At 26.8% G+C, this 26082-nt stretch overlaps 1 protein-coding gene across 5 annotated transcripts in view; it reads right to left on the bottom strand.

Moving 5' to 3' along the window:
* Positions 1-16993: 16993 nt before the first annotated feature.
* LOC107452291 (putative RNA-binding protein Luc7-like 1) overlaps positions 16994-26082 on the bottom strand; it is a 20154-nt gene continuing 11065 nt past the window's right edge. Inside the window, exons 6-9 of one of the 5 annotated variants that reach the window (XR_001585175.3) lie at positions 24487-24663; positions 24153-24219; positions 17905-18092; positions 16994-17216 (exon numbers count right to left, since the gene is read on the bottom strand). Coding sequence is in view for 1 of the 5 variants with exons in the window: in XM_016068655.3 (XP_015924141.1) it covers positions 17075-17216; positions 17905-18092; positions 24487-24663 (507 nt within the window). In the remaining 4 variants the exon portion in view is untranslated. Of the gene's footprint in view, positions 17217-17904; positions 18093-18605; positions 22851-24152; positions 24220-24486; positions 24664-26082 lie in introns of those variants that run through there. The other 4 variants (XR_011637264.1, XM_016068655.3, XR_006225359.2 and 1 more) reach the window with 4 other exon arrangements.

The following is a 26082-nucleotide window of genomic DNA, read 5'->3' as shown; positions in this document are numbered from 1 at the left end:
TTAAGGGCCTCTGTTTAGCGTGGGAAAGACAGGAAGAGCGAACTCAACTATGATCAATTCATTTAATCTCACAATCAAATTAAGGATCAGAAATCAAATTACGAAAGAAAAACTCACTATAAAGTCTAAGATGGTGAAAACAAGGATTCGAGAACAGCGACTCTTTAAGATATAAGTTCTATTTTTCCTTAATCAAAACTTTGGGGATATGAAATATATAAAGTAAAAAACTGAAATGGAAGTACGACATGGGTTTAATTATTTCATTACTCATTTTATAACTGTATTAATGATTAAACATCATTCCGTTATACAAAATATCCACCTATCTAAGTTTTCTTTATTCATCAAACTTTGTTTACTAAATTAAAATCTGGCTGTGATTATCTTAAGGCCCTGTTTGAACCTGTTATGTTGCAATACTAGGATGTGTTGTGCAAGGCTAGGATAGATAACCTGAAAAGAAACGCATGTCTTTCTAACTATTCTTCCAACTTCAATGTGCTTATATATTTCTCCAAGAATGGTTTGTTCTCTAAATGTTATTTTCATTAAACTCTTATTAGAAAGATCTGAACAAAAAAACTTCCTAAAACTGTAAAGAGACGATGATAATGTAACTGGAACAAAAATGAATTGTTAAAAAAGGAGTTAACATTTTTAAATTTTTATACAATTAAAAAGTATTTTTATGTTACATTTTCCAAAGGGCAAAGTTTACGTCCTTTGTGTAAGTAATTTACTATTCAGCAGTTAAAACTTTACATTGCAGCTTTTTTTTTATTAAAGCTATATTACAGTTTTTATAGAATTTTGAAAATAACTTTTAATAATTTCTTAACTGTTTTACATTTCTTATCTAAACCGTTGAACTTTCTATTGACGCACCAACAAAAATAAAAGAACACATATCGACATATCATAGTTCGTTAACGTTTTGTTTATTTCACAATAATGTTTCCATTCTGAAACCTATCACTATTAGAAAATCACTACTTCCTTTCTCTTTTAATTTGAAAACAAAAATGATTACATGAAATAATTTTAATAAGTTTCATGAAGTAACTTTAAACCATTGTACTGCATACGATTCTTATTTAATGACTTAATCTGGAAAAAAATTATAATATTTATTTGAAATAAATTGTTTAAGAAAGTAACTTATCAAAAATTTCGATCATTTCAAATTTAATTATTTATTCAACACTACTCATTGCTACTTTAATAAAAATAAAAAAGCAAACTATTAACATTGACTTTTACTTTCAATAAATAATCTTTAATATGTTGTTTCGAAAATAACATTATGTTATTTCTAAAAATAGCATTCAAATAATACATTTGATAGTTTTATTAGCTTTATTTCCTGTACTAATCGGTTAAAACGTTTAAAATATATGGAGACTAAATATAAATGCGATAAACAAAAGGCTACGGATCAATTTAAATGGCATTTCCATTCATCCTTTTACTTTAATACGACGATGCTTAAATAAGAACAACTTAAACTTTTTTATAACATAAATGGAACATACATCATTTCGAAAAGAAATTACTGCTTCAAAGAAATAATATTTAATTTTATAACAGTGCAGTTAAATTGTTTTACTGATGCGTCTTATATATTTTTCAAAAACTGTCTCTAAAAAGTATGAATTTATCTTTAAAAATGCTTTCGAAAAACAAATAACCGCTTCTGCAGCAACAATAAGAGTTCACCTGTAGTACAATTGCTGCATAAAATATGTTACGATTACGGTATAAAAACATATCATTATTGAAAATTTAAGCTCAAAAATAGTTTTGTAAGGTCAGTATTTTCTGAACAAAATAAATATCTCCATGTATCATATAAAAACAATTCTTACTATTTTTTGCATTTTTATTGAAGAGAAAAAAAAATGATATAATAGTTAACACTAATACCCTTAACTATTTGCTATCTGACTAGGGTGATCCGTTTAAGAGAGGAATCAAGAGTTTTCCGTTATTTACCTAAGTAATGTGAGCGTTAACCATATCGTAAAATTTTAAAATTTCGCTTCTCTAATTCTATCAACTAATTTTTTGATCGTTTGATTGTATTAACTTGATTCTTTAGACATTGAAATCAAAATAGATATTATGTTAATTTTTTTAATGGCAATCAAATTTTAAACCGTTTCATTCTTGATATTATTGCTTTTATTGTGATTGATTCTATTAACTATTGTGTTGACTGTTTGATTGTAATAGCTTTCTTTTCTAGATAGCGAAAAATAAATAAACAACATGTTAATTTAAGCATACGTTACTGTTGTGCCAGCAAAGATCTTATTTTCACTTTAAGGAATACCAAGAGTGCAGATTACCCTAGTAGTTTGCCAATTAACTGTATAAATTGAGAAATGAAAGGAAAAAAAATTGGTACTTTAACGGAACTCCTTAATTAATCTGCACATTAACTATAATTGGCCTTGCAGAATAAATTTCTACACTTCAGTGGTAACATAATTATTAATAACCTAAGAAGATCCGGTTAACTTTAACTGTCATTAAGATAAAATTAATACAAATTATAACGGTATTTACCAGTAAATTATTTATTCATCCCATATTCAACAGTATTTTCCGATAATCTTGATTTATCACCTCTTCTTAACATTATTCGCAATTATTGCTAGATTTATTATTTTAACTATTTTTATTTTCATTATTTCGATTATTATTTGAATCAATTTTTGAATAATTATTCAAAATTAGAAGCTAGGGACTAAAAGTGTTGCTCTTTCATTGTTTTACAAAGTAATCGTATATTACGTACCTTATTATGCAAAATTTTATGATAAAGATATTCAATTACCGTTTTACAGTCAGAAAGTAAAAAATAAGTTAGTTACAAAATAAATAGTTACATTGACTTCTGTTACAAATTTTATATAAAACTGTGGTCAGTCAATGTATGTATTTAAAGTAAAGATTGACAAAGAACTATTCAAAATTCCAAAGTATTACGAATTAACTTTTCACCTAAATTTATTTCACCTTTTCGTCTTAGGCGACATTATCTTTTTAAATTTCTCATTGATTCTTTATGTGCCATTTTTAAAATTCTGCTGTGCCACACTAAGGTGCGTGTGTCACGGGTTGGCCATCCATGATTAAATAACACAAATCTTTGTTTTTCTTCGTACTTTTCAAAAATAATTGCAATGAAATATAAAGTAGATTTAACTCATTAGGATCATGAATTAAGCCACGGAGCGAATTACAGCGAAATAGTAATGTTTTTTTTCTCCCTAAAATCAGTTATTTTTTTAATTAATTAATTAAAATTAATTATTTTTGTAATTTTATTTAATTAATTAATAATTAAAATTAATTTTTCTTCATTTTATTTATTTAATTAATTCAAAAAATTTTTAATTTTATTTAATTAATTAGTTAATTTTTTTTTTAATTTAATTATTTTTTTTTAATTTAACGGTTTACGCCGAAATTTTTTAAAATGTAAGAATTTTGGGGAGGTTTTAATTTCTCGTTTACATTTTTAGCACCAGTCGTACTTTTCTTAAAGCTTCAAAATTGGCAATGCATAACTGACAAAATATTTAAGAGAATAGATCAATAGCAAAATCGCAAGAAAATGTTTTAGAAATAGTCGAAATTATATTAAGTAAGATGGTCTTTCTTTCCCTTAAATTATAAAGTAATTAGGAAACCGTCTGTTTTTAAAATCCTCAAAAGGGCAATAAGAATATAAAAGGAATAGAATTAAAGGAAATTTCTATATCCTTTAGTAGAATTTACGGAATGATTCTTCCATATTATCTTCATAATTCCGAATTTATCTCCGATCACAATGCAGTCAGAGATCATTATTGTAAAAATTCAGTTCAATATCATATACCTGTAGCAAAATTAGAAAATACTAAGTCTTTAACAATGACACATAAAAACTGCATGTTGTTTAAAGTTAGGTTGAATTTTATACAATACTAAAAAATTTGGAATAAATTGCTCTATAGTTAAGCCTATAATCAAGGTACAAGAATTGTTTTGCAGTATCCTCTTAATTCAGCCTTTTAATTGTATTTAGAAAAATTAGTCTCAAAAATGTACCTCTATTTGATGGTTTGCTTCTAAAAAATAAAATAAAAATTTGTAGAAAAGTAATCTGCAAATCCTATGATACTCCGCAGAGCACGCTGCCAGATGCTTTTTGTTACCTTACCTTTGTGTTGAAAAATGTGTGGAAATTCGACGGACGACGAGATATTAACAAGAATAATTTAACAATGCAAAATATTTTGTTTAAAAAAAAATTTATTGGACTAAAAAAAATATTGCATTAAATTAAAAGAAATATCTTATTTTTTCCCGTTTCTTTATGTGCTTTTATTTTATTATTTGTACCACGTCTTTCAATGCATATTATATTTATTTTTTGCACTTGCGTTTCTGCGAAATATTGAAATTTTTTGGCTAATTCTTTCCCACAACAAACTTGCAGCCCTAATGATATGGATACTAACTAAATGATATTGATATTTAATAAACTCATGAGCGTTGTTGAAGCAAGGAACAGTGATATACCCCCCCCCCATCCCAATACTTCAGCGAAATAAAAAATCTATGAATTATCATTGTTTGAAATCCAGCTATTTAAAAACAAGCTAAAAAATAATCGGTTTACTGATATTTAACAGATGAAATGTGTTTCTGTTTTTTTCCATAGGTAAAATTCAAAGAGCTATTGATATTTTTTACGAAACGAAACAATATTATTATGTCATAGTTATTTTAACGAAATTATTGTTACGTATGTTAATTTTTTTTCAACTTATTAACTGCGTATTTTTATTTCGTCGATCTGATCTTTATAAGTTAGAATTTTTAATTTTAATTATTTTTTTTCCAGTATTATCTGGCTATCTGTGTCTGAAAATGTGAATGTAATGTTAAATGTAATAGTTAAGATGTATGGTGCACATACGTGTCATTAATATGCATTTCATTTAAGTATGAAAGCTTGAGTGTAACAATCCTATGGAGTGAACAGGTAATGCAAGCAATTTGTATTTTGTATGCAAACGTTTTGCATGTATAATGGCTTACCCGGTCGAATAAGTTTAATGCTGATAAAGATTGTAAATAATGCACATGTACTTAAATTATTTTTTAAAGAAAATTGTAATCGGAATAATTATTTTATTTTCGATATTTCATATTTGAATAAGAGAAAATTATACAGAAAAGGAAATATGTGTATAAAAAATATTAAACAGAGTAACTTTTTAAATCAGTTTAGATTTTTCTGCTTTGTGAATATTTGATAACAAAATATGCAATCACTTTTTTTTACATATTTATATTTTATAATTATATAACAGAAAATATACATAAAATATATTTAAGATTAGTATAATTTGTATTGAATGTAACAAATTTTGAATATTATGCAATGATTTTGTAAATACTGAAAACAAAATCGTTAATTTATTTTTCAATATCTTAAATTTGAGTAAGAAAGATTATTCGAAAAAAAAAATATAACTGAATTGCCTAAATATATATATTTACCATGTTTTAAACTCATATTTTAAACACAATTTTCTGTGATTGTTTAAAACAAATTAAATATCTTGTTTTATACATGGATAGTAGATAACAAACGAATATCTAATTATACGCAGGGATGCTAACCTAAAATGGTGCTTTTCTGCTACTGGCTTCTCTGTTACTGGAAAATTGGTCGCGACCTAATTTTTTCATAGTGACGGTTAATTTTCGGTTGTAATATTAAAATACAAAATGAAGCCTTTTACTGATGCTCAACCAGTTACATTTCTTCCAAACAATATAATAAAAGTTGTGTTTGTAAGAATTTGTGTCTAAGTTATAAAAAATTACCTGAAAATAAAAGAACTTTTAATAACCGGGAAATTCAAATTGCAGAAAAATATAAATGTTTCCCGAATTCCATTCCCAGAACTAAAATTGGTAAAACCACCGAATGTCTGTAATAAATGGCATCCCCGTATGCATAAAAAAATTTTTCTCTCTTTTAACCAATTCTTTTTTCTTTAGCTAAGCACTGTGGATAATCGTATACCGAACAAAAAATATTTCTTTGCACTTCAGATGATTAAAAATTGTTTTTATAAATTAATTGAAGAAAAATAAAAAATAACTCAAAAATTGTGAAACAAAATTACCAGAAATCAGGACCTTTGAAAAATCAGGAAATTAGATTTTCGGAAAAATATAAAAGTTTCCCCGAATTCCATAGCCGGAATGAAAATTCGTAAGTATGGAATGTTTGCAATAAATGGCATCCCTGTATACATAATTTTTTTTCCCCTTAGTTAGCAAGCACTAGATGATTACACTGAGGAACATTTTCTTTCTTTTTTTCATTTCTGTTGCGTAAGATTTTTTAACGGATCTTAGATTCTTTTGTAACTAATTTCAAATCTACAATTGGCTTGGAATCAGCTGTAGTTATTTTTTCTTAAACTGATATATCCGGGTAAAAAATAGACTAAAATTTATCATTTTTAAAAAAATCTGTAACTTTAAGAATAAAATTAATTTTAGATTTTAAATCACCCGAATTAGGCAAGATCAAGTATTTGTATAAAAGAAATAAAAAATTTGTTCAACAGTGTTATCTAAAGAACAAAAACGTTTCTCTGCATTCCGGGTGATAAAAAACTGTTTTTTATACATTTGCCTCAAGAGAGACACCGATGTTAAAAGTACAATATTTACCTAAAAATTTACAGAAAAAATTTTTAATACCTACTTCTAGTTTTTTAAAACCCACCTCAAGATGAGTTTGACAGAGAAAAATATCTAAATTGTAAAGCTTATTTTTAATATTCTGTAATTAATATCTGTACCTATGTAACTTAGTAAAATGAAACTTAATTTTTATAATATTTAAAAATAAAGAAGACAAAACTCGAAGTTCAAAGCAAAATGTGAAAAAAGAAAAACTCTCTAACTCTTAAATTATGCGAGATTCAAAAATAAAGTAAAAATACAATTATATTAAACAGAATATGTGATAGTTGGTGAAGGATTATCAAAAGAATAATAATAAAAAATAAATATTTTTTTTAGTTAGAATATTTATTTTTGAGTACATGTTTAAAATAAAAAAGGCTAAATTGTCAACTAAAAGTTTAAATAAATATATATGTATATATTTGGTGACTGTTTAAATTATTCTCATTTTTAAAGAATTTTATTTATTTTTATTTTGCTGAGAATCATGATGGTGATGAATATTCTAATGCATCTATGTGCTTCCGAATTCAATACATTTTAATACCTAGGTGTATGAATAGCATCCATTAATGCTACTATCATTTATTACTAATTGTTTATTGCTAAAAAAATCGTATCTTTTCAAACTTCTGCAAAACTTTAATAGATATTAATTAGAGCTTTACGTCATTGATTTTTATTTGCATTCGCGTTTAATAACAAGTAATACAAATGATAATTAAGATTTGAGGATTTAGAAAAGAGTGACAATTTTATCCCCCCCCCCCCNCCCCCCCCCCCCAACCTTCCTAATGATAAACAATATATAAAACGAGAACCTTTTTTTAAAAATGATTTGATAAAATATCCATTAATGGATGAAACCGCTTACTTCCTTTAAATAATTCCTTTTTTTGAAAATAATATTAAAATTAAATGTCAGGGGTTTTTTGTAATATTTTTTTTTTTAATTTACATTGTAATGTGAAGGATTCTAAAAGCATTAAATTAACTAAATTAAAACAAACTATCCTATTCTAAGACATTAAAATTTTCATTCTGAACTTTAAAAAAAATATTTCAATAGCAAACATATTTTTCATTAGTCTGATTTCTTTTTTTTCACTAAAAAAAACTTGTGACTGTACAAATAATCTGTTATAGATAAGGTCATTAAGACTTTTATAACTAAACAATGTTCAAAGATGACAATAATCTTATTCTGTTTTTATGGAAGGGGGTCAAAGTTTGTAAAAGAAGCATTTTTTAAATTGCTGTTGTCTTTAGTGTTGCCAATCAATACATTCCTATATCCAAGTATTTGTCAGCAACTTTTGTCCATCTCTTGATCGCAACTTTCAATTCCTTATGTTCAACATTGTGCTGTGTACATAAATTGTAGAAATGTAATCTTTCATAAAACTACTACACTCCTGCTTCTTGTCTCATTATTTTTCAAATTTATTACACAACTTTGATTCATTCAAACAAAATGAATTATATAACCATCACATTAATTTAACTAAGCTCAAAAAGTTACGCATACTGTCATGCATGAATTATATTGAAATTAGTCAGATCAATCCTATCGAATTCGCCACAAACGATTTCTTCGCAACAAAATAGATTTGTGTCGATTCCATCGCAAATCCATGCGGAATTTTCATTGTTTTTACTACTAAGAATTTTCTCATATTTTTTTTCAAAGAATATTATTACAGAACTCAAAACTTAATTTGCACATATGATAATTGACTTTTTTGTGTGACGATTCCACCGTTTTTTCAATCAATTTGTTGGTAAGGTATTTGTATATTCATAGCTGCCAACTCGTATAGAAACAATCCAGTAGATTTTACGAATTAATTATAAATTTCATGATAATTGTTGCTAAATATAATAAATATTTTACACATAGGGAATTTTAGGGATTCTTATAGTCATTGAAATAGGAAAACTGCCCTATTTTCCAGTTATGATTTCACATTAAATGATGTGAAAATGTTATGTATTATGTTTATTCATAATTTTGAATAATAATAGGCATTTGAATCATAAAATATAACATAGTTAGCTGAATTTTATAAATGAGGCTCGCTTCCTTATGTATTAGTGACATTCATTTAAATATTCTAGCAAAACAATAATCTGCACAAAAAGTCTATTTCAATAGGGATTTCTTAAGGAAACTTACTCAATTTTAGAAAAATTTCAAAAATGTACAAAAACCAGGAGTATTTCAGATTCCATGGGAAATCCAGGTGGTGATTTGATGGTTTTCGAATTAATATTGCCATTGATTTTCAAATATGTTTTACTTATTTCTGATATTTTTTACATAATTATTTTAATCCTGATATTTTTATACATTATTTTTACAACATGCGAAATTTAAATCACGCATATGAATCTTCCCATTTTTTCGTCGTTTTATCGGCAGCTATTTCTACTGATTTCTGCCAGACATTTAAAATCCCAATATTTTTAATACATTACTAAATACAATGCGCCAGTCTCAATTAGCGGATCTGAGTAATCGATTTTTGACGCGTTTGCCGCACCTGATTCCGTTATAAATCCGGTTTTGAAGTCAACTCCCTTCAAGAGCTCAAGGGATAAAGCGTTCGCCTCCCAACCGGGTGAACCAGATTCGAACCTCAGCTGTGACTGGTCGATACGAATTCCACACCTGGCATGCGCCAACCACGATGCTGACGTAAAACATCCATTGTGGTCAACGGATCATGGGTTAGAGTTCCCTTTCTGTCAGACTAACCATGGGAGGATTTTCTCTCCATGTAACACAAATGCGGATTAGTTCCATCAAAGACCACCACAATAGCAAATTTCTCCCGATACTTAATTCAGAAGTTCCCTTGTCTTCTGGAGAAGGTTCAAAATTTCAAGGCTATGGAGTTACACATTGGTAGTCGTAAACTCAAAATTGGGTTGGCTAATCAACGCCGGACATAAATTAAAATTCTTTTCCAGCAGTTACTCTCAGATTGTCACAGATTTCACAATTTCTAAAATTCTGTTTTTTTTTTTTTTTTTTTTTTTTTTTTTTTTTTTTTTTTTTTTTCTTTTTTCAAAATATGAAAATAATATTGTTAACTTATATGCAAACAAAAAAAGTATTTTTAAATACTACTTTTAAAATAACTGCGCATAGAGAGGAAAATTTTTATATGAAAGCAAAATTTCAAATGATTAATTTTTAAAAAATCTTCAGATATTTTCTAATTCCAAAAATTACAGATGTCCACAATCGAATGTTCAGTTCAACATATTGTTCCATGCAGGCCCGTCCTCAACGGGGGGGTGAGAGGGGTGTCCCCCCCCCAGCGATATCATCCAGTCCGCGAATTCAGGTTGAGTCGGCATTTTCTTCTCTTTTTTTTTTACAAGCCAGAATCCCGACTTTGCCGAAATTCTTTCATTGTCGGATTTTTCATTGGTGATGAGATTTAAAAGGATTTCAATGTTATCTGAATTTCGTTTCGGGATCCCAGACCCGATTCGGTAAGTCTTTGTAGCGAAATGTGTTTTTAAATTTATTCTTTTTTCCTCCTCCAAGAGTAACCATTTATGATAATTTAAAGCAAGATGATCGATAATTCAGGCCAAAATCCCGACTTTGCTGAAATTCTTTCCTTATCGGATATTTTATCGGTGATGAGATTTATACGGATTTCAATGTTATCTGAATTTCGTTTCGGGATCCCACACCCGACTCGGCAAATCTTCTTGTGAAATGTGTTTTTAAATTTAGTCTTTTTTTCTCCTCCAAGAGTAACCATTTAAGATAATTTAAAGCAAGATGATCGATAATTTAGGCCAAAATCCCGACTTTGCAGAAATTCTTTCCTTATCGGATGTTTCATCGGTGATGAGATTTAAAAGGATTTCAATGTTATCTGAATTTCGTTTCGGGATCCCAGACCCGACTCGGCAAATCTAGTTGTGAAATGTGTTTTTAAATTTAGTCTTTTTTTCTCCTCCAAGAGTAACCATTTAAGATAATTTAAAGCAAGATGATCGATAATTTAGGCCAAAATCCAGACTTTGCAGAAATTCTTTCCTTATCGGATGTTTCATCGGTGATGAGATTTAAACGGATTTCAATGTTATCTGAATTTCGTTTCGGGATCCCAGACCCGACTCGGCAAATCTAGTTGTGAAATGTGTTTTTAAATTTAGTTTTTTTTTTCTCCTCCAAGAGTAACCATTTATGATAATTCAAAGCAAGATGACCGATAATCCAGGCCAAAATCCCGACTTTGCAGAAATTCTTTCATTATCAGATATTTCATCGGTGATGAGATTTAAACGGATTTCAATGTTATCTGAATTTCGTTTCGGGATCCCAGACCCGATTCCATAAGTCTTTGTAGCGAAATGTGTTTTTGAATTTAGTTTTTTTTTTCCTACTCCAAGAGTAACCATTTATGATAATTCAAAGCAAGATGACCGAAATTACATGCCAAAATCTCGAAAACCATTTCTCTTGTATTATTACTTCAACGACACATTCTTAAATTTAAAAAAAATTTGTAGTGACCTTAATTTTGTAGCTAATAATGTATCATAAAATTCAGATATTATTTATCTGAATTATATTAACTCTTTATTAGAGGTTTAAATAATTTTTTTAAAGGAAGTGATGAACTTACATGATTTTTTTTTAAAGAATTTTAAATTTTATATGAAATAATCGTGCCGGTGATGCAACCTTTTTTTTTTTTTTTTTTTTNGGTGATGCAATCAATTTTTTTTTTACTTTCAAAATATAGGGAAAAAATTACAAATAAGAGTACCTATTAGATAGGATACTTCATTATTCAAAATATCTTATTTAAATTGTTAAATTCTGTTTAAATAACACGAATTATTAAATAATTTATATTTTCAATTAGTAAACGCTATTTTTCTATTATGAAGAATTTTACTAACTCCAAAGGACTCCCTAACTCCAAAAAAGAAAATCAAAACATTTTATTTGTTAACTACCATTCAGTTCATAACTTTTAAAATTCTATGATGATTGGATTATTACTTGAGTTCAAAATTTTTGTAACCTAAAATAAAGTTTTCAGGGACCAATTCATATCTTCAGAACAATTAATCATGACAACAAAATTTGATATTCTCTATGGAAAATAGTTAACATATATGTGATCCTCAATTCACCTTTATAACAATTTCTGTTTTAAAAATAAAATATTGTTTTTTGCTTCTAATATTTTTTTTCAAGAATCCTAAGAATTCTGAAACATTAAATTGAGTTACACTCAATCGAATCGACACTTCGATCATTTCACACAATTTGGGAATGGTTGCCGAGTTCCAAGTATTAAATGTTGTAATTTTGGATCTGCGGTGCTCGCCACTCTCACCAGTCTTACCGCCAGCTTGGCGATTTAAGATCTTCAGGTAAAAGCAACCCTGTAATCCTAGTGATATATATTCTGTCCTTCAGAGGAAGAACAGCCACTTACCTTTTCAACTTTTTCACTAGCTAGCTTGGTCGCAGGACGACCCATAATGTTTAATTTAGTTTATGTTATATTGATGTTTGTGTTCATGAAATAAATATGCTTTAAGAGAAACCCGCATTTCGTACTCACTTCAGTGGTGACCCGGACGTGATTTGAACACGCAACCTTCTGATTCTTGACGGCATTCATTCATCGAATTCTATCATAGCTATAATTCTGGTGGGGGAGTACTGTAGCGTATCTACCACTACAAAATTACAACTACAATTCACTAGTATATAAGACATGTTAACTCGACTCTATGTTGGGGTACCTTTTCATAGATGAAGGTTGACGTGGTCTGTAACTACTCTCCCCACAGATCCTTTAATTATTTCAATAAAAATATGGTGAAAATAGAGAATTCCGAATATTCACGGAGAAGTGGCAATTCTGTTTGATCAAGCCGCTATGGGCACTATGAAAAGGCACAAAAATAGGATGGTGCTGCGACTCGATCTTGTGAAGCAGCAGACAAAACCTCGGATATTTCTGTCAACTTGAAAAATCGAGGGTCTTTTAAAAGTGGTTAGCTAGAAATGCCCTAAGCTATATTTTCTCATACTCTTTCTGAGAATAAAGACAATATCTTTGTCCATGTGTTTAAGAAGGGGAAGGAAGCAGCTGTGGTACCAATTACTTCACTGACCTGTCTTTAGATACTTAGTTACTCAAAGCGTATTTTATAAATTCATATTATTATTGAATAAAATAGAAAATTCGCTCACATGCCAACGATCATCCTATCTACCGAAGTCTAAGTTTTAAATGAAAGTATAATTTTTTTATGAATACATATTTATTATTTGCAGTCTTATTGTTTAAATATTAAGTTTAATTAAATTGCATTAAATGTGTTTTACTTTCCAATTAAATTATTTTGGGTAAAAATTGATTTTTATGAAGCAGATAAAATTATTTTTTTAATCTTTTTTGTGCAGTAAAATAATTAAATGTAAGAAAAAAGAGCAATTAAAAATGCTACGATATTTATATTCATTAGTAGGAGCTAGGGATAGAAAAAGATAAATCACATTTGAATTCGGAAAATTGGAATTCTTTTTCCGTTTTTTACTTTTTACTAAGCTTTTATTTTGTGCTTGAAATAGTATTTTTTTCTTTTTTAAATTTTTTCATCTGAACTTATTTTTCATAGATCTTATATAATTGAAATTTCAAATTCTATATTTCTTCGTAGGCTTTGTTTTTATAAGTCCAAGCTGCAATCCTTTATGAACAAAAATGTACTAATGCTAATTTTATTGAAAATGTAACGTGTTTAAAAATAGAAAGTTTCAGTTTTTTTTTTATAAATAATTCTTTTTAGTTATTTTGTACTGTTGTCCCCACTTAATCGCATATCGGATAATCAAATTACCCGCTTATACGAATAAAATTTAATGGAACCAAATCATTTTAGAAGAAACTAATGTTAAACTTCCCCGTATAAACGGTTATTTGTTGTTTTTTGCCCCCGCCTAATTGCATAAAGAAGTGGTACTGAAATGAAAAAAATATTATTTTTGAGAAATGTTTCACCAGCTAAAATGGAATTTCCCTTTTTCAGTTAAGATAAAGATACAATAGGTGGTCACTTCAATAGGGACTTCTTATTCATTAGTAGGTGTTTGGGGTAAAGTTAAAAAATTAATCAAATCTTGCTGCCAGTTTTATACATTGAAGTAAATGAAGGGGTTTTTACCCCTCTTTGACTTACTTCATACACACATCATTTAGATTTAGAATGTAAAAAAGGGATTGAGTGATTTGTCTTGTGATCATGCACCAAAGGGATTGAGTGATTTGTCAAAGTTGATGCATGCACCATTAACTTTGAGAAGAAAAAGTTTCAAAAACCTAACACACTAGTGTACAGAGAGTCTTTCTCTTAAATAGAATAATTGCTTAACCCAGTTAATGACTTTGAGTTGGGTGCAAGTTGAGAGCGAAAAGGAATGATTTAAATTAATCGGAAAAAGCAAAACAATGAATCTTAGAAGTAATAAATTTAGAAAACCCTTAACTAAAATAGCGCATTATTTAAAATTTCTCAAGTTTCGAAGATTAAAAGAAATAAATAAGTAAAAAAAATTCTGAATGTGTTTGAAAGGAATACACGCAAGTCAGGAAATTTTTAGTAGAAACTAAAAGGGAATATCTAATTTTGATGAATTCAACGGGTATAAAAAACAGTCTTCAAGTATAGATTTTTTCGGAAGGGATCAATTAATATTTTAGTACCTACATTATAGTTTTTACTAATATTGATTTATTTTTATGTAATTTTAAATGACATTTATATTTTATGATACTAACGCATACAGTTTTAATTATAATTGTTTATTGATCATAAAACTGAGCTTATTTAATCAAAATGCTATACTATGCATTAAATACCATTAAAAAGTAAAATTTCGTAAAAATTCAGAATTTTGGATTGAATATTGCATTCCCCTTTTAATCGAATAACCTGCTTAATTCTTTAAAGCCGGGTTGACGTATTTCTTATGTATTTAATTATTTAATGTTTTTATATTATCTTTTTGACTAAAGTTAACACTTTTTCATTTAAGTTAATTATTAGTAAAAAAAAACTTAATAATTTTGTAATTATGTAAAAATTTGATTCCCAGTTTGTATTAAAAATGCAGAATCATTTTAGCATAAATGCTTTCATAAGTTTTTATTGTTAAATCTATTAGCGTTAACTGTACCAATGACAGTTGCGACAAATGAAAGAATTTTCAGCAAGATGAAATTGATTAAAAAATATCTTCGAACAATGACCACTGAACGCCTAAATTCACTGCTTTTACTCAAAGCAGAAAAAGATATTGTTGACAATATTAAGCGTGATAAGTTGTCACAATACTTTTTCCTTTTAAAACAACGTCGAAGTAAATTTATGTAGCTAATATAATATAACGTAATTTTACTAATATCTTAATTTTCTATCATTTTTACGTGAATTTCTTCATTTATAATTTAAATGGCAAATATTTTCAATGTTTTTCTACCTTTTTTTATATTATTTTTTAAAAATGAAAGTTCAATTTACTTTTGAATGAATTTTGTTTTGAATCAATATCTTATAGAAGTCTGTATTTGCTGATTATGACTTACTTTCTCATCTTCAAACAGTTGCTGTAATTAGCTTATGGTAACAACGTTTAAATGAAACGAAAGATACATTTTAATTACCAGGTGATTTTTCAAAAAATATTTAAATATAAAGTAAAAAGTATTCCAAAGTTGCGTTGAAAAACATTTAAATTTACAACTTTATTTTTTAAAATTATTTCCACAAATAATTATTACTTAATATTACTGAAAACTTATTTTAATTGAATAAGTTTCAGTTTATTTAAAAATAGTTTTTTTTCTTTAATATTTTGTTATCATTTTAATAATTAAAATTAATAGAAATGTAAAAAGTATATTTTCTTTGCATTATTTTGAATAATTGCTGGTACTATTTAGTTATCAATAATACCACATTTTTCACCCATGGCGGTTGCATTTTTAAGTGCTGTAAAAATTATTTCGATGAATAGCATTATGTTTATAACTAGTCGAAATGATTTCAAAATAAACTTTGGAAGCTCAAGTTTTGTGGCGCATTTGAACTCTTTTATTTGTTTTGTTTTACCTTTGATTATCAAGCTTTAGCTATATACAGATTGTGTATATATATATCTATATATATATATATATATATGTATTATATATATACATGACAGTCGGCAAAATAAACTTCAACACCCCCCCTCTCGAATCGGTTAGGGGCGGGCCTGGTTCCGTGAGGTGCTAATTTAGTGGAATGGGCCTCCAATTCATAAAGATTCAAACCTTTTAAAAATATCCTAAGACAGACATTTTAATAGTGAAAAATATAATTTCAGTAGGTCATACAAAAGCCTCTTAGAGGAGAGGCTATGTCATTTGTTTATTGTTAGGGGAAGAAGGGGTATGTGCAATGCTTGCGAAAGACACTAAATTAAAAATAATTGTTGTGGCTAGCCCGTAATATATAGCATAAAAATTAAGTGAAAAAGATATGTATTGGTCGTAAAATATTTTTTAGTTGGTATTTATGGTGGCTAAACAAAATATTTGTATAATTCGTAAAATATTAGTCGCAAGTATTTATCACAACGATTAAAATAATTACTATGAAGCAACTATTCAATTATATTCTAAGTAACATTTTTTTTTTAAATTTTACTAATACTTTGAAATATATAAATAGTTTAAGTAATATTGAAGATGTTTTAAGAAATGAATATCTATGATAAGATTGAAACTTTGAGAGCAGACAGACATTAACTTGAAAGTCACAATCAAAAATTCTCCCCAACTCTCAGTCAAGAAAACGTGTATGAATTTTTTCATTCGCAAAGAAATAATATAGCACTTATGACCAGCAGAAAGTGATAAGTTTGTGTCATAGGCAACACTTTTACTTTGATTTAATGTTGCAGTTGAATTAGGAAATTGGTCTCTACTGAATAACGATCAAACAGGTTCAAAAAAATCGAATCAAAGAAGCATGTTTCAGTTGCATAAGGGTAATAATCACTACTCTATGAATATACCTTGGGAAAAAAATCATTTTAACTCTTCATTTTGAGAAACAAATAAAAAAAACATTCAGTAGATTTATCCTGTTAATAATAATTTCTAACAATGGAACATTCAGCAGGGAAACAACAAAATGAACCTTTACTGTATACAAATGTACAGAGTCTTACAAAATATGCACAATAACTAAAAAAAATAAAATTTTATATTAATTTAACATGAGTTGGTGACTTAGACTTATTTTCAGGTGAGTGCCTTCTCTTTTCCCTGTGAGATCTGTGTTTGTGCCTATGGTGAGATCTCTCATGCCTGGAAGACTTGTGGTGATGTTCTTTGTGGTGACACCTTCATATTAAAAAAAGATTTATTAAGTTTAAGAACTTTTTCAAAACATATCTAATCATTTTACTATATAAATTTTAAAATATTCAACACTTTAAAAATGAACTAAATTATTAGGAGAGTGTCGGGTATCCCCGCCCACTGTCCATTTCATATGTATAGAATATTTTTTCAAGTCAATGTGCCATCGGACATTAATTGTTATATTAAAAAAAGATTATTTTCAAAGTTTCAAGTATTTATGCAGCTTCAAAAGTTCTTTTTAAATCATAAAGAGTATGCAGTATTCAAAAGTTCTATCAGAATGTTAACAAGTTTGGGAACTCCACAACACAAGTGAACTTTTAATATAACATTTAAAGGTGAACTTAATAAATTAAATTACAATAAAATAATATAACAGCAATAAATATAGAAATTGATAACTCACAAACTAAATTTATCATCAATTAAAACTACAAATAGAATATTCTGCATTTTTATGAATGAGTTTACAAAGTATTTTCAACATAATAACTAAGCAAAAATGTGTTCTAAAATATTTACAAAATAAATATCTGATTACAATTCATTCAACATAATATTAAAATTAGTTACTTAACATAATAAAGAATAGATTTTATTATTTTGTCAAAAAAATTGAGTTTAGGTTTAAAAAATAAAAACTAGGATTTTTAAGAGATAAATATACCTGTGGTGTCTGTGTCTATGTTTAGAACGTTCTGTGCTGTGGCTCCGAGAACGGCTTCTATCACGTTTTTGGCTTGGCGAACGACTAGGACTACGAGTCGGGCTGGGACTCTTTGATTTTGCATTAGGAAATTCTTTCTTGAATAATTTTTCGAGTTCAACTTTTATTTGGTGATCTCGTACAAGTTCCTGAAACAAAATTAAATTGACAGTTAACCTCAAATCAATAAATAAAAAGAATTTTGGCCAGTGATAAGCTTCTACGGCTGAAAAAATCATCCTATAAAAAATAAGTTTCTTCTATAGCGAGAAGAATTGTAATGAACTTATTTTCTAAAACAAATATCAAATAGTAAACAGTTCATAACTGAAATCTATTTCAGTAAAAGTAATAATTTCCAAGCCATTTAATAAGTCACTTTTAAAACAGTAAAAATTGAGGGGGATTTAAAAGCAACTCAGCATCCTTTATGTTGTATCAATAGTTACTTTAAGTTCTACACAAAGAAGGGTAGTTTATATAATTATTGTTATAATTATATAAAGAACTTTTAAAATATCTTAATAAAATTATATATAATGTTATACTACAAATTGTGTATTGTATTCACAATTACAAACAGCATACTAACTTTCATAACCAAATATGAATATTCAATATATTTTAAAGCAAAAACAAAGTTAATGTCTAAATTTATAAAAAAAATCTTTTGCAAAAAAAGTTTTTAAAAAATTATAACAAATAATGATCAAATTAATATTTTATTAAGTAATATTTTTTTATTCTATTTAACTAAGTAAAACTTTTTAAATTTCTGAAGGGGAAAAGGCGGCTTTTTTAATACTTAATGACTTTTTCGTAAAAGTCATTGAGTGATAGATTATTTTAGTAGTATTGTGACAGGCATTATTACTTTTCTAAGAATTAGCTGTGATAAAAGTCAGGAATATCAATGGTGTTGAAAGGAAATTGTTCAGCTCATAAGGTACTAAAGAAAAAGTTTCAAAATTGTAAAAAATGTGCCATTAAATACCGTAAACTAAGAATGACCTATGCATGCTTTTTTCATAAAGATAGTTCATCCAACCTTTAAGTATTTGAAGTCTATGATTACAGTCTACTGTCTACATTGACAACCTGTTCTGTTTGAATTATCTGTGTGTGAATTTCAGTAGCTTACTTCCACAAACGCTCTTACGTTCTTCCAGGAATTATTCCTTAGTAGTAGTTGATAAGCCCAGGGGGGGGGCGAAACAGTGGCCTTATGAATTCAGATCGGTGGTGGAGAAAAAAAATTTGTAGGGGGCATATTTTTTCCCCCTAGGAAAATAGTTCAGTTCCAATAAAGTTAGTACATGAAAAATGGAAAGTAAAAAATACCTTGTATCTTTGATGTTTTATTAATGTATTTAGCCTTAAGCTATGCTAATTTTAAAAAAAGGACCAATGTAAAAAAAAGACCATTGCTTCCCTTTTTATGTCCCAGACCAATAAGCAGGTTGAGGTTCCTTGTTCATATTACATAGTTTAGTTTGGTGTGAGACGAGAACAGGAGTAGAGTACCTTACAGACTTTATTTTTAAAAAAAAGGTATGTAACATTACAAAATATAAGAGTCTTCCATTTGAAAATTCCTTATTTAAGCTTGACAAGCTGTATTTTTGTCAGCCATATGTGTGCATGGGAATGTCCAAATAATTTCAAAAATGTATTCGATGTTGCTAAACCAAACATTTTTTGTGCAGAATTTAAAAGTTCTAGTATTTTAATTTAAAAATTATACTTTTTTTTAATAGAAATAATGGTACGCTATAAAAAAATCCTTAAGATTTTTATTATTATTATTTATTTATATATATATTGAATAAAAAAAATTTCTCTAATTTTACCTTAGAAACATTGAGTTTATCATATCATAAAATTTTTTAAAAAAAACTTTTGGAACGGTTTATTATTATAAATGAATTCAATATGGCATATCAGTATCACAAATTTTAAAAAAATATTATTAATTAAAATTTTGAAATAATTTTTTTAACATTTACAATAACGAAATTTTGAAATGTAATTTTTAATTTCATGGATTTCTAGGGGTTTTCAGTATACAAATACATACAATTTTTTATTGATTTACTTAGTTCTTTTAACAAATGTAATGTTTTTAACAAATGTAATGTTTACTGAATTTGTTTACTGAATTTGTTCAACAATTTAACTTATTACTACAGTTTCTGAAAGTAAAAACAAAACTTATAAAAATTTAGTAGTATAAAAATTAGAATAAATTAAAACTCTTTTTTATATGCAAACATTGAATTTTGATATCTGATTATGTGTATTTTTAATAAATTTTGTATTAAGTTTTATAACATTTTCATGCATTATAAAAAATTTTATATTTAAATTGAAATTTAATAAATTTTAAATTTTAAAAAAAATTTCCGTTAAATGTGAAATTTAAGATTTCTTTGAACTTTCAATTTCTCTAAAATGTAATTTAAAATTATTAATTTTTGTTTCATACCATCACTTGTACTCTCTACTCGTTGCTTTCTCAAAATCTTGTATTTTTACTTGTTATTTTTTTAAAAAAAGAATGATAGAGAAATTTTTTAAATTTAATATATTACATTAATTAAAACATAACTCTTACTTTACAATATTAAAATTTATTCTATATCTCTGAAAAAAGTGAACTTAAGATATCTTAGTGAAGTTTTTAAAATTTACGGTCAAAAGTTTAGAGTTACTGTAAACTAGAAATTACCGAAACCTGCGGCAACTACATAATGGAAACTAAAATTTTAAGAAAGTTTTAAAAAAGAAACAAAATACTTACAATCTTTATAACAATTATCTGTGAAGAATCTCTGTAATCCCAAAATAAAACTCCAAATGAAAATGATAAACAAATAATAGTTACAAGATTTATTAATTTTATAAATTTCAATAGCTTATTTATTGGGTTCTTCTAGGGATAGAAAATTTAAATCTGAGCAATTTCAATAAAAAAACATTACTTTTAAGTTTAAATAAATATGCTTATTTTATTGATAGTTTTGATCAAGAATCTAATAAAGTGTTTTGAAAATTCTGTCATATTACAATTAAAAATTATTTCTTGTGATTCTGACTCTTTCTATAGCTATACATTCAAAAGTTTTTTTTTAATCAAATATTAATCAAGAAAGAAAAGATTGATTTTTTTTTTTTAAATCAGTGTTTCATCAACATATTTTTTGCTTAGTAGAAAATTGCTTATTTCACGTTAATTATTCAAATTGAGATAAAAAAATCAAGACACAAAGCTATTATAGAGCAAACTCACCTCACAAAAATTTTCATCAAATTGCATTTACTTAATCAAAATAATAATAATAATAATAATTTTAAATTTTTGGAATTTGGAAATCTCTTTTATAGCATTCTCTTTGTCTAGCTCTAAGATAGCATAAGCAACAAAGACAGCTTGAAATTGTGGCTAAGCTGCTATCGATTTAATGTATGAGTTTAACTTTTATTTCAAGACTTTACATCCTTTTTAATTTCTTGCATATTTATCAATAGACCCTTTAAAATATAAATGAAAGATAAAGCTATTATATTTTTAAGCTTCCAAAAAAAATTTCACATAGTATTTGATAAGTTCAATAAGAGGTATTTTTAAATAATTGCTAGCACAGTAAGACATTTTAACAATTATGATAGGCAATTTTTTTTTTTAATCATGGGTCCATGTATTTACTTATTCACATAATTGGAAGTTATATTTCAATCACTAAAAAAGAATTTTTAAAAAATTGAAAATTCCTTAAACAAAAACAAACTTTATTCCTAAAAATTTGAAAATTATTAAACTTACGCTAATTTTTTCTATGACAGCAATTACTAAATGTAATATTTAAAAGGCTTTAAAAATTCTGCAACGAACTTATAAATAATAAACAGGTTAGTCTTAATTTGTAATATAAAATAAAATAGAAAAAAATTTAGTTATTTAATATTAAAAAAACATTATTAAAAAAAAACATTATAAAAGCTATAGTTTTTTAATATTTCTTTAAAGCAACAAAAAATTTTAAGAGGTCAGATTGTGTAAAATCAACTTACGTGTATAATACAAATTTAAAACTAACTACACAGTGAATCAATAAATATAACACAAATACAGAATTGTGAAGAACAGATACGGGAAATGACAAATAATAACATAAAATATCAAATAATGACTTCAAAAATATAAAAAGTAATAAAGAGATATTAATCTTCAAAACTAATAAATTTATAAGTTTAAAAAAGTTTTAATGAAATAATTATGTACTTCCAGCAAAACTATATAAGAAAGATGAATAAGCGCAATTTATGTAAAATACACAAGAAGTTTAGTTAGAACACGCTATTTTCGTAAAAACCTAACCAATAATTTTTCACCCTCTGTAATAGATTGCTGATCTTTTTTAGTAAATTAGTGACAATATAGAAGGTTTCTCATAGTTCCAAAAGCATTGAAGTCTACGGCAAATTTTGGCACTGATTGTGGTTCTGTTTCCTCTTCAGCGGCATCACTTAACACTTACTAAGCTTCTGCAACCATTTTTTCAACAAACAGCATACCATAAATTCCAACACTTTCCATAAACACTTCAAAATAAACAAAAGTAATATTTGAGGTGTTTTCTTTAAAAATTTAAAAATCCTCATTTTTTTTCTTCTTCATTACCATCACTAGTTACAGTTTTTCTTATCAAAACAAAATAATAGAATTTTCTCACATGTTGGTAAAATTTCTGAACATTAGATGCGGGAACCTTTTAATTTCAGAAATGATCTTAACCAATATTAGTAACATTATTAGAATAGGGTTTGTGAGGGAACAGATAAAACAAGACAATACATACGAGAAAACATAAGATGCAGGAATGATGGATCGAGGTTCAACTGTATAACTGTAAAATAAAAACCCCATCTCAAAAGAAAAGAGAAAAAGGTGGGTCTTAAATAATTACATTTTTGAAAAAAAAGGACAAAACTTTCAGAACATAGAATGTAATACTTACTAAATTTCCAGAAAGCACAAAAGAGATTTGTAAAACTTAATATCATAAATAATTTTATTAATTTGTGGTTCTGACAACATATTGTAAAAAGTTTGACAAAATTTTAGAAGGGTACATATTTTATCGAGTTTTTCGATACAGGGTAGTATTGAGTAATCGTTCAACATTTTAATCTTCTGGATTGTCATAAAATATGATTTATATATTAAATGATGATTTTTTTTCATTTAAAAAACACATTAATTTTTAATTAATAAATTTATTTACTAAAATATTCGTAAAAAAAGAAAGTTATTCAAAACTTAATTCCACTAACAATTCCATAAAATATTTTTAAATAATTAAATGTAAAACGAACATGCTTCATCTAGCATTTAAAGTAATATGCATGTATAACAGAAAACACATAATAATCATTTACATACAATTAAATTCAATTTTCTGGTCATTAATTATTAGATTTTTTTTTTTTAAATCCTGCAATTTTAACAAAACTATATGTACCACATATCACATTTGAGTAATCACTTTCTGACATGCTCAATTTGAAACAATTTCATAGTACATTCATGTGGTTTTGTTGCCTTTTCCAGAAATTGTAACTATAAATTTTCTATGTAGCAAAATTAAGAACAATCACGCATCATAATCATGATTTTTTTTAGCTAAAATTAAGATAGTAAAACTTTTTTTTTAATATTTTATGTAAATTTATCCTTAAAAATTTTTTAGAAGAATTACAAAATGCCATAACCTTATCTACTTATTAGAAATAATCTTTAAAGAATATTACTAAGAGCTTATTTATATTTTAGACATTTTTATCATTTTTAAAGGTACTGCACTTTCTTTTCCAAGAAAGCTTATGATTGAATTACAAAAAGTGTAAAGCTCTTAAACTGTAATTTAAATATGATTTGGGGAAAAAAATGTTTAAAAATCTAATTTCTAAATATAGTTTAAAATAATTTTGAAAAGACTGAATGCAGTCAAAAATTACACAATTTAAAGACTTATTTCAAAAATATCATCAACAATGCACGACTATCAGATAATGGAAGATATAAATTAGGAGTTCATTAGCTTTAACTGCAATCAATAAGGCCAAAACTACTGAAAAGGAAGCCTTTTTCAATCTACCTAAACTCTCTGCTCTTCTAGGAAATTTCAGCACATTTAAAAAAGACTTACCAAATTAGGATAATAGGATCTTTAATACTTCTTTCAATGTAGCAAACAATGTATTTTGTCAAAAGTTCTAGGGAAAATAAAAGTAACTCAGCCATACAAAATATATTGTTTAAGTAATCTCACTTTGCATAAAAGGGATGACTACATATAACTACACTTTATTTAAATATAAAATATATACTGAATGTATCTATAGCAATCTTTTTAGAAATATTTCAAATTTAATAAAATAGAAGTTCCTTTAAACAATTAAATACTACAAAGCATATGTTCTCAATATTATTAATATATAATTATTACTATATCTAGCGATTACACATTAAAATCGAATTACCTCCAGTTCTTGCATTTTTTCTCTAATAGTGATGAAACCTAAATGTAGCTTTCCATTGAAATGGTCGGCTAACCTCCGATCATTGTCATTAACTCCAAGGTATGAAGAACAGACTTCACAAACTCTAAGTTTTTGTTGTTGGCTTATCGAAGCAGGAGTAGCATTTCTATAATCCTCCTAGTTAAAACGTAATGCATAAATACACAATACTGAAACACAAAAAGATTTATCCACCGAAAATAGAACACTTAAAAAATCATTGTATGAAGAAAAGAAAAAAAGTTTTTTATAGACAAACTTGTGTCAGAGTTCCTAATTAGAAAATAATAAATGTAAAAACTTAAAAATAATGCCGTTCACAGAAGATTTATCACCCTCAGGGAGATTTTTTTACTAGAACTAAAAAAGAAAATAGTAATCAGGGTGGCCACTCAAATCAGGCTTCAAATTTCCCTGATTTTTCCAGGTTTTCCAGACAAAAATCTTAAAATTTCCAGGTTTTTGTTTCTTTTTTCTTATAAAGTCTAGGATGTGTACAAAAAAAGTGTCTATATTATAAAATATTTTATTCACAATGTTATTATTTTTTTTAACATATCATTTTGAAAGAAATAATTTTTGACAATTTGGCAAGATTTTTTAATGTTTTGGTACAAAATTTTGAATCAAAAATCATATATTGACCAACAAAAGAGTAAAATTAAATATTAATATATAATTGGTTCTTAAAAAAACCTTTTTTTCTTAAATTAAAATATGTTATAAAAGGTTAAAATGAAATTAAAAAAAATTAGCATTACTGCAACAATTGTAACGATTTGTCGACAAACATTGCTGTTAGCGATTGTAAAAAAATGTGCGATGGGTTGGTTTGCTGAGAAAAAATAATTCACAGATTTCTTTGAATGGGAGTAGAAAAGCTTTCAGAAAAAGAGTGCAATATAAAATCTATTATTATTAAATTATAACCAAATAACTTTTGGAGAATTTATAAAGTTGAAAATACAAAAACATTTTATCAAAATTACCACTAAAGCATCAGAACAAACTTGAGAAATAAATGGAGCTATAATTGGGCTGTTTTTAAATATATTGGGATGTTAGATATATTGGGCTGTTTTTAAATTCTGTCCAAGGACAGAATTTAAAAACAGAAGCTAATATCTTAATCCCTTTTTCCACCTCCACCAGAATCTTTCCTAAATTGCACAGTCCCATAGCGGTCAAAGGTTTCTATATTCGCTTAGCAACAGTGGGAGAATTTTATGTGGCATTCTAATTTAACGGAGCTGTAATGGAGCAAATTTTGATGCAAGCAAAGTATTGCTAAGTTGATGATATTTCAACAGTTTAGCAATACATTTCCGTTTAAAAAAAGGGATGAAATAATTTAAATTAAGAAAATTAGTAAATAATTTAAATTAGTGAAATTAAAAAAATTATCAAAGAAAAAATTTCCAGGTCTTCTTTAAAATTCCCTGATTTTTCCAGGTTTTTATTCAAATTTCCCTGATATTTCCAGGTTTTTTCCAGTATAAAAAAATTCCCTGATAATTCCAGGTTTTCAAGGTTTTCCAGGTGGGTGGCCACCCTGAA

Source organism: Parasteatoda tepidariorum, chromosome 7 (genome assembly GCF_043381705.1).
Source record: "Parasteatoda tepidariorum isolate YZ-2023 chromosome 7, CAS_Ptep_4.0, whole genome shotgun sequence".
Taxonomy (NCBI): domain Eukaryota; kingdom Metazoa; phylum Arthropoda; class Arachnida; order Araneae; family Theridiidae; genus Parasteatoda; species Parasteatoda tepidariorum.
This window is presented reverse-complemented; position numbering and strand designations above follow the sequence as displayed.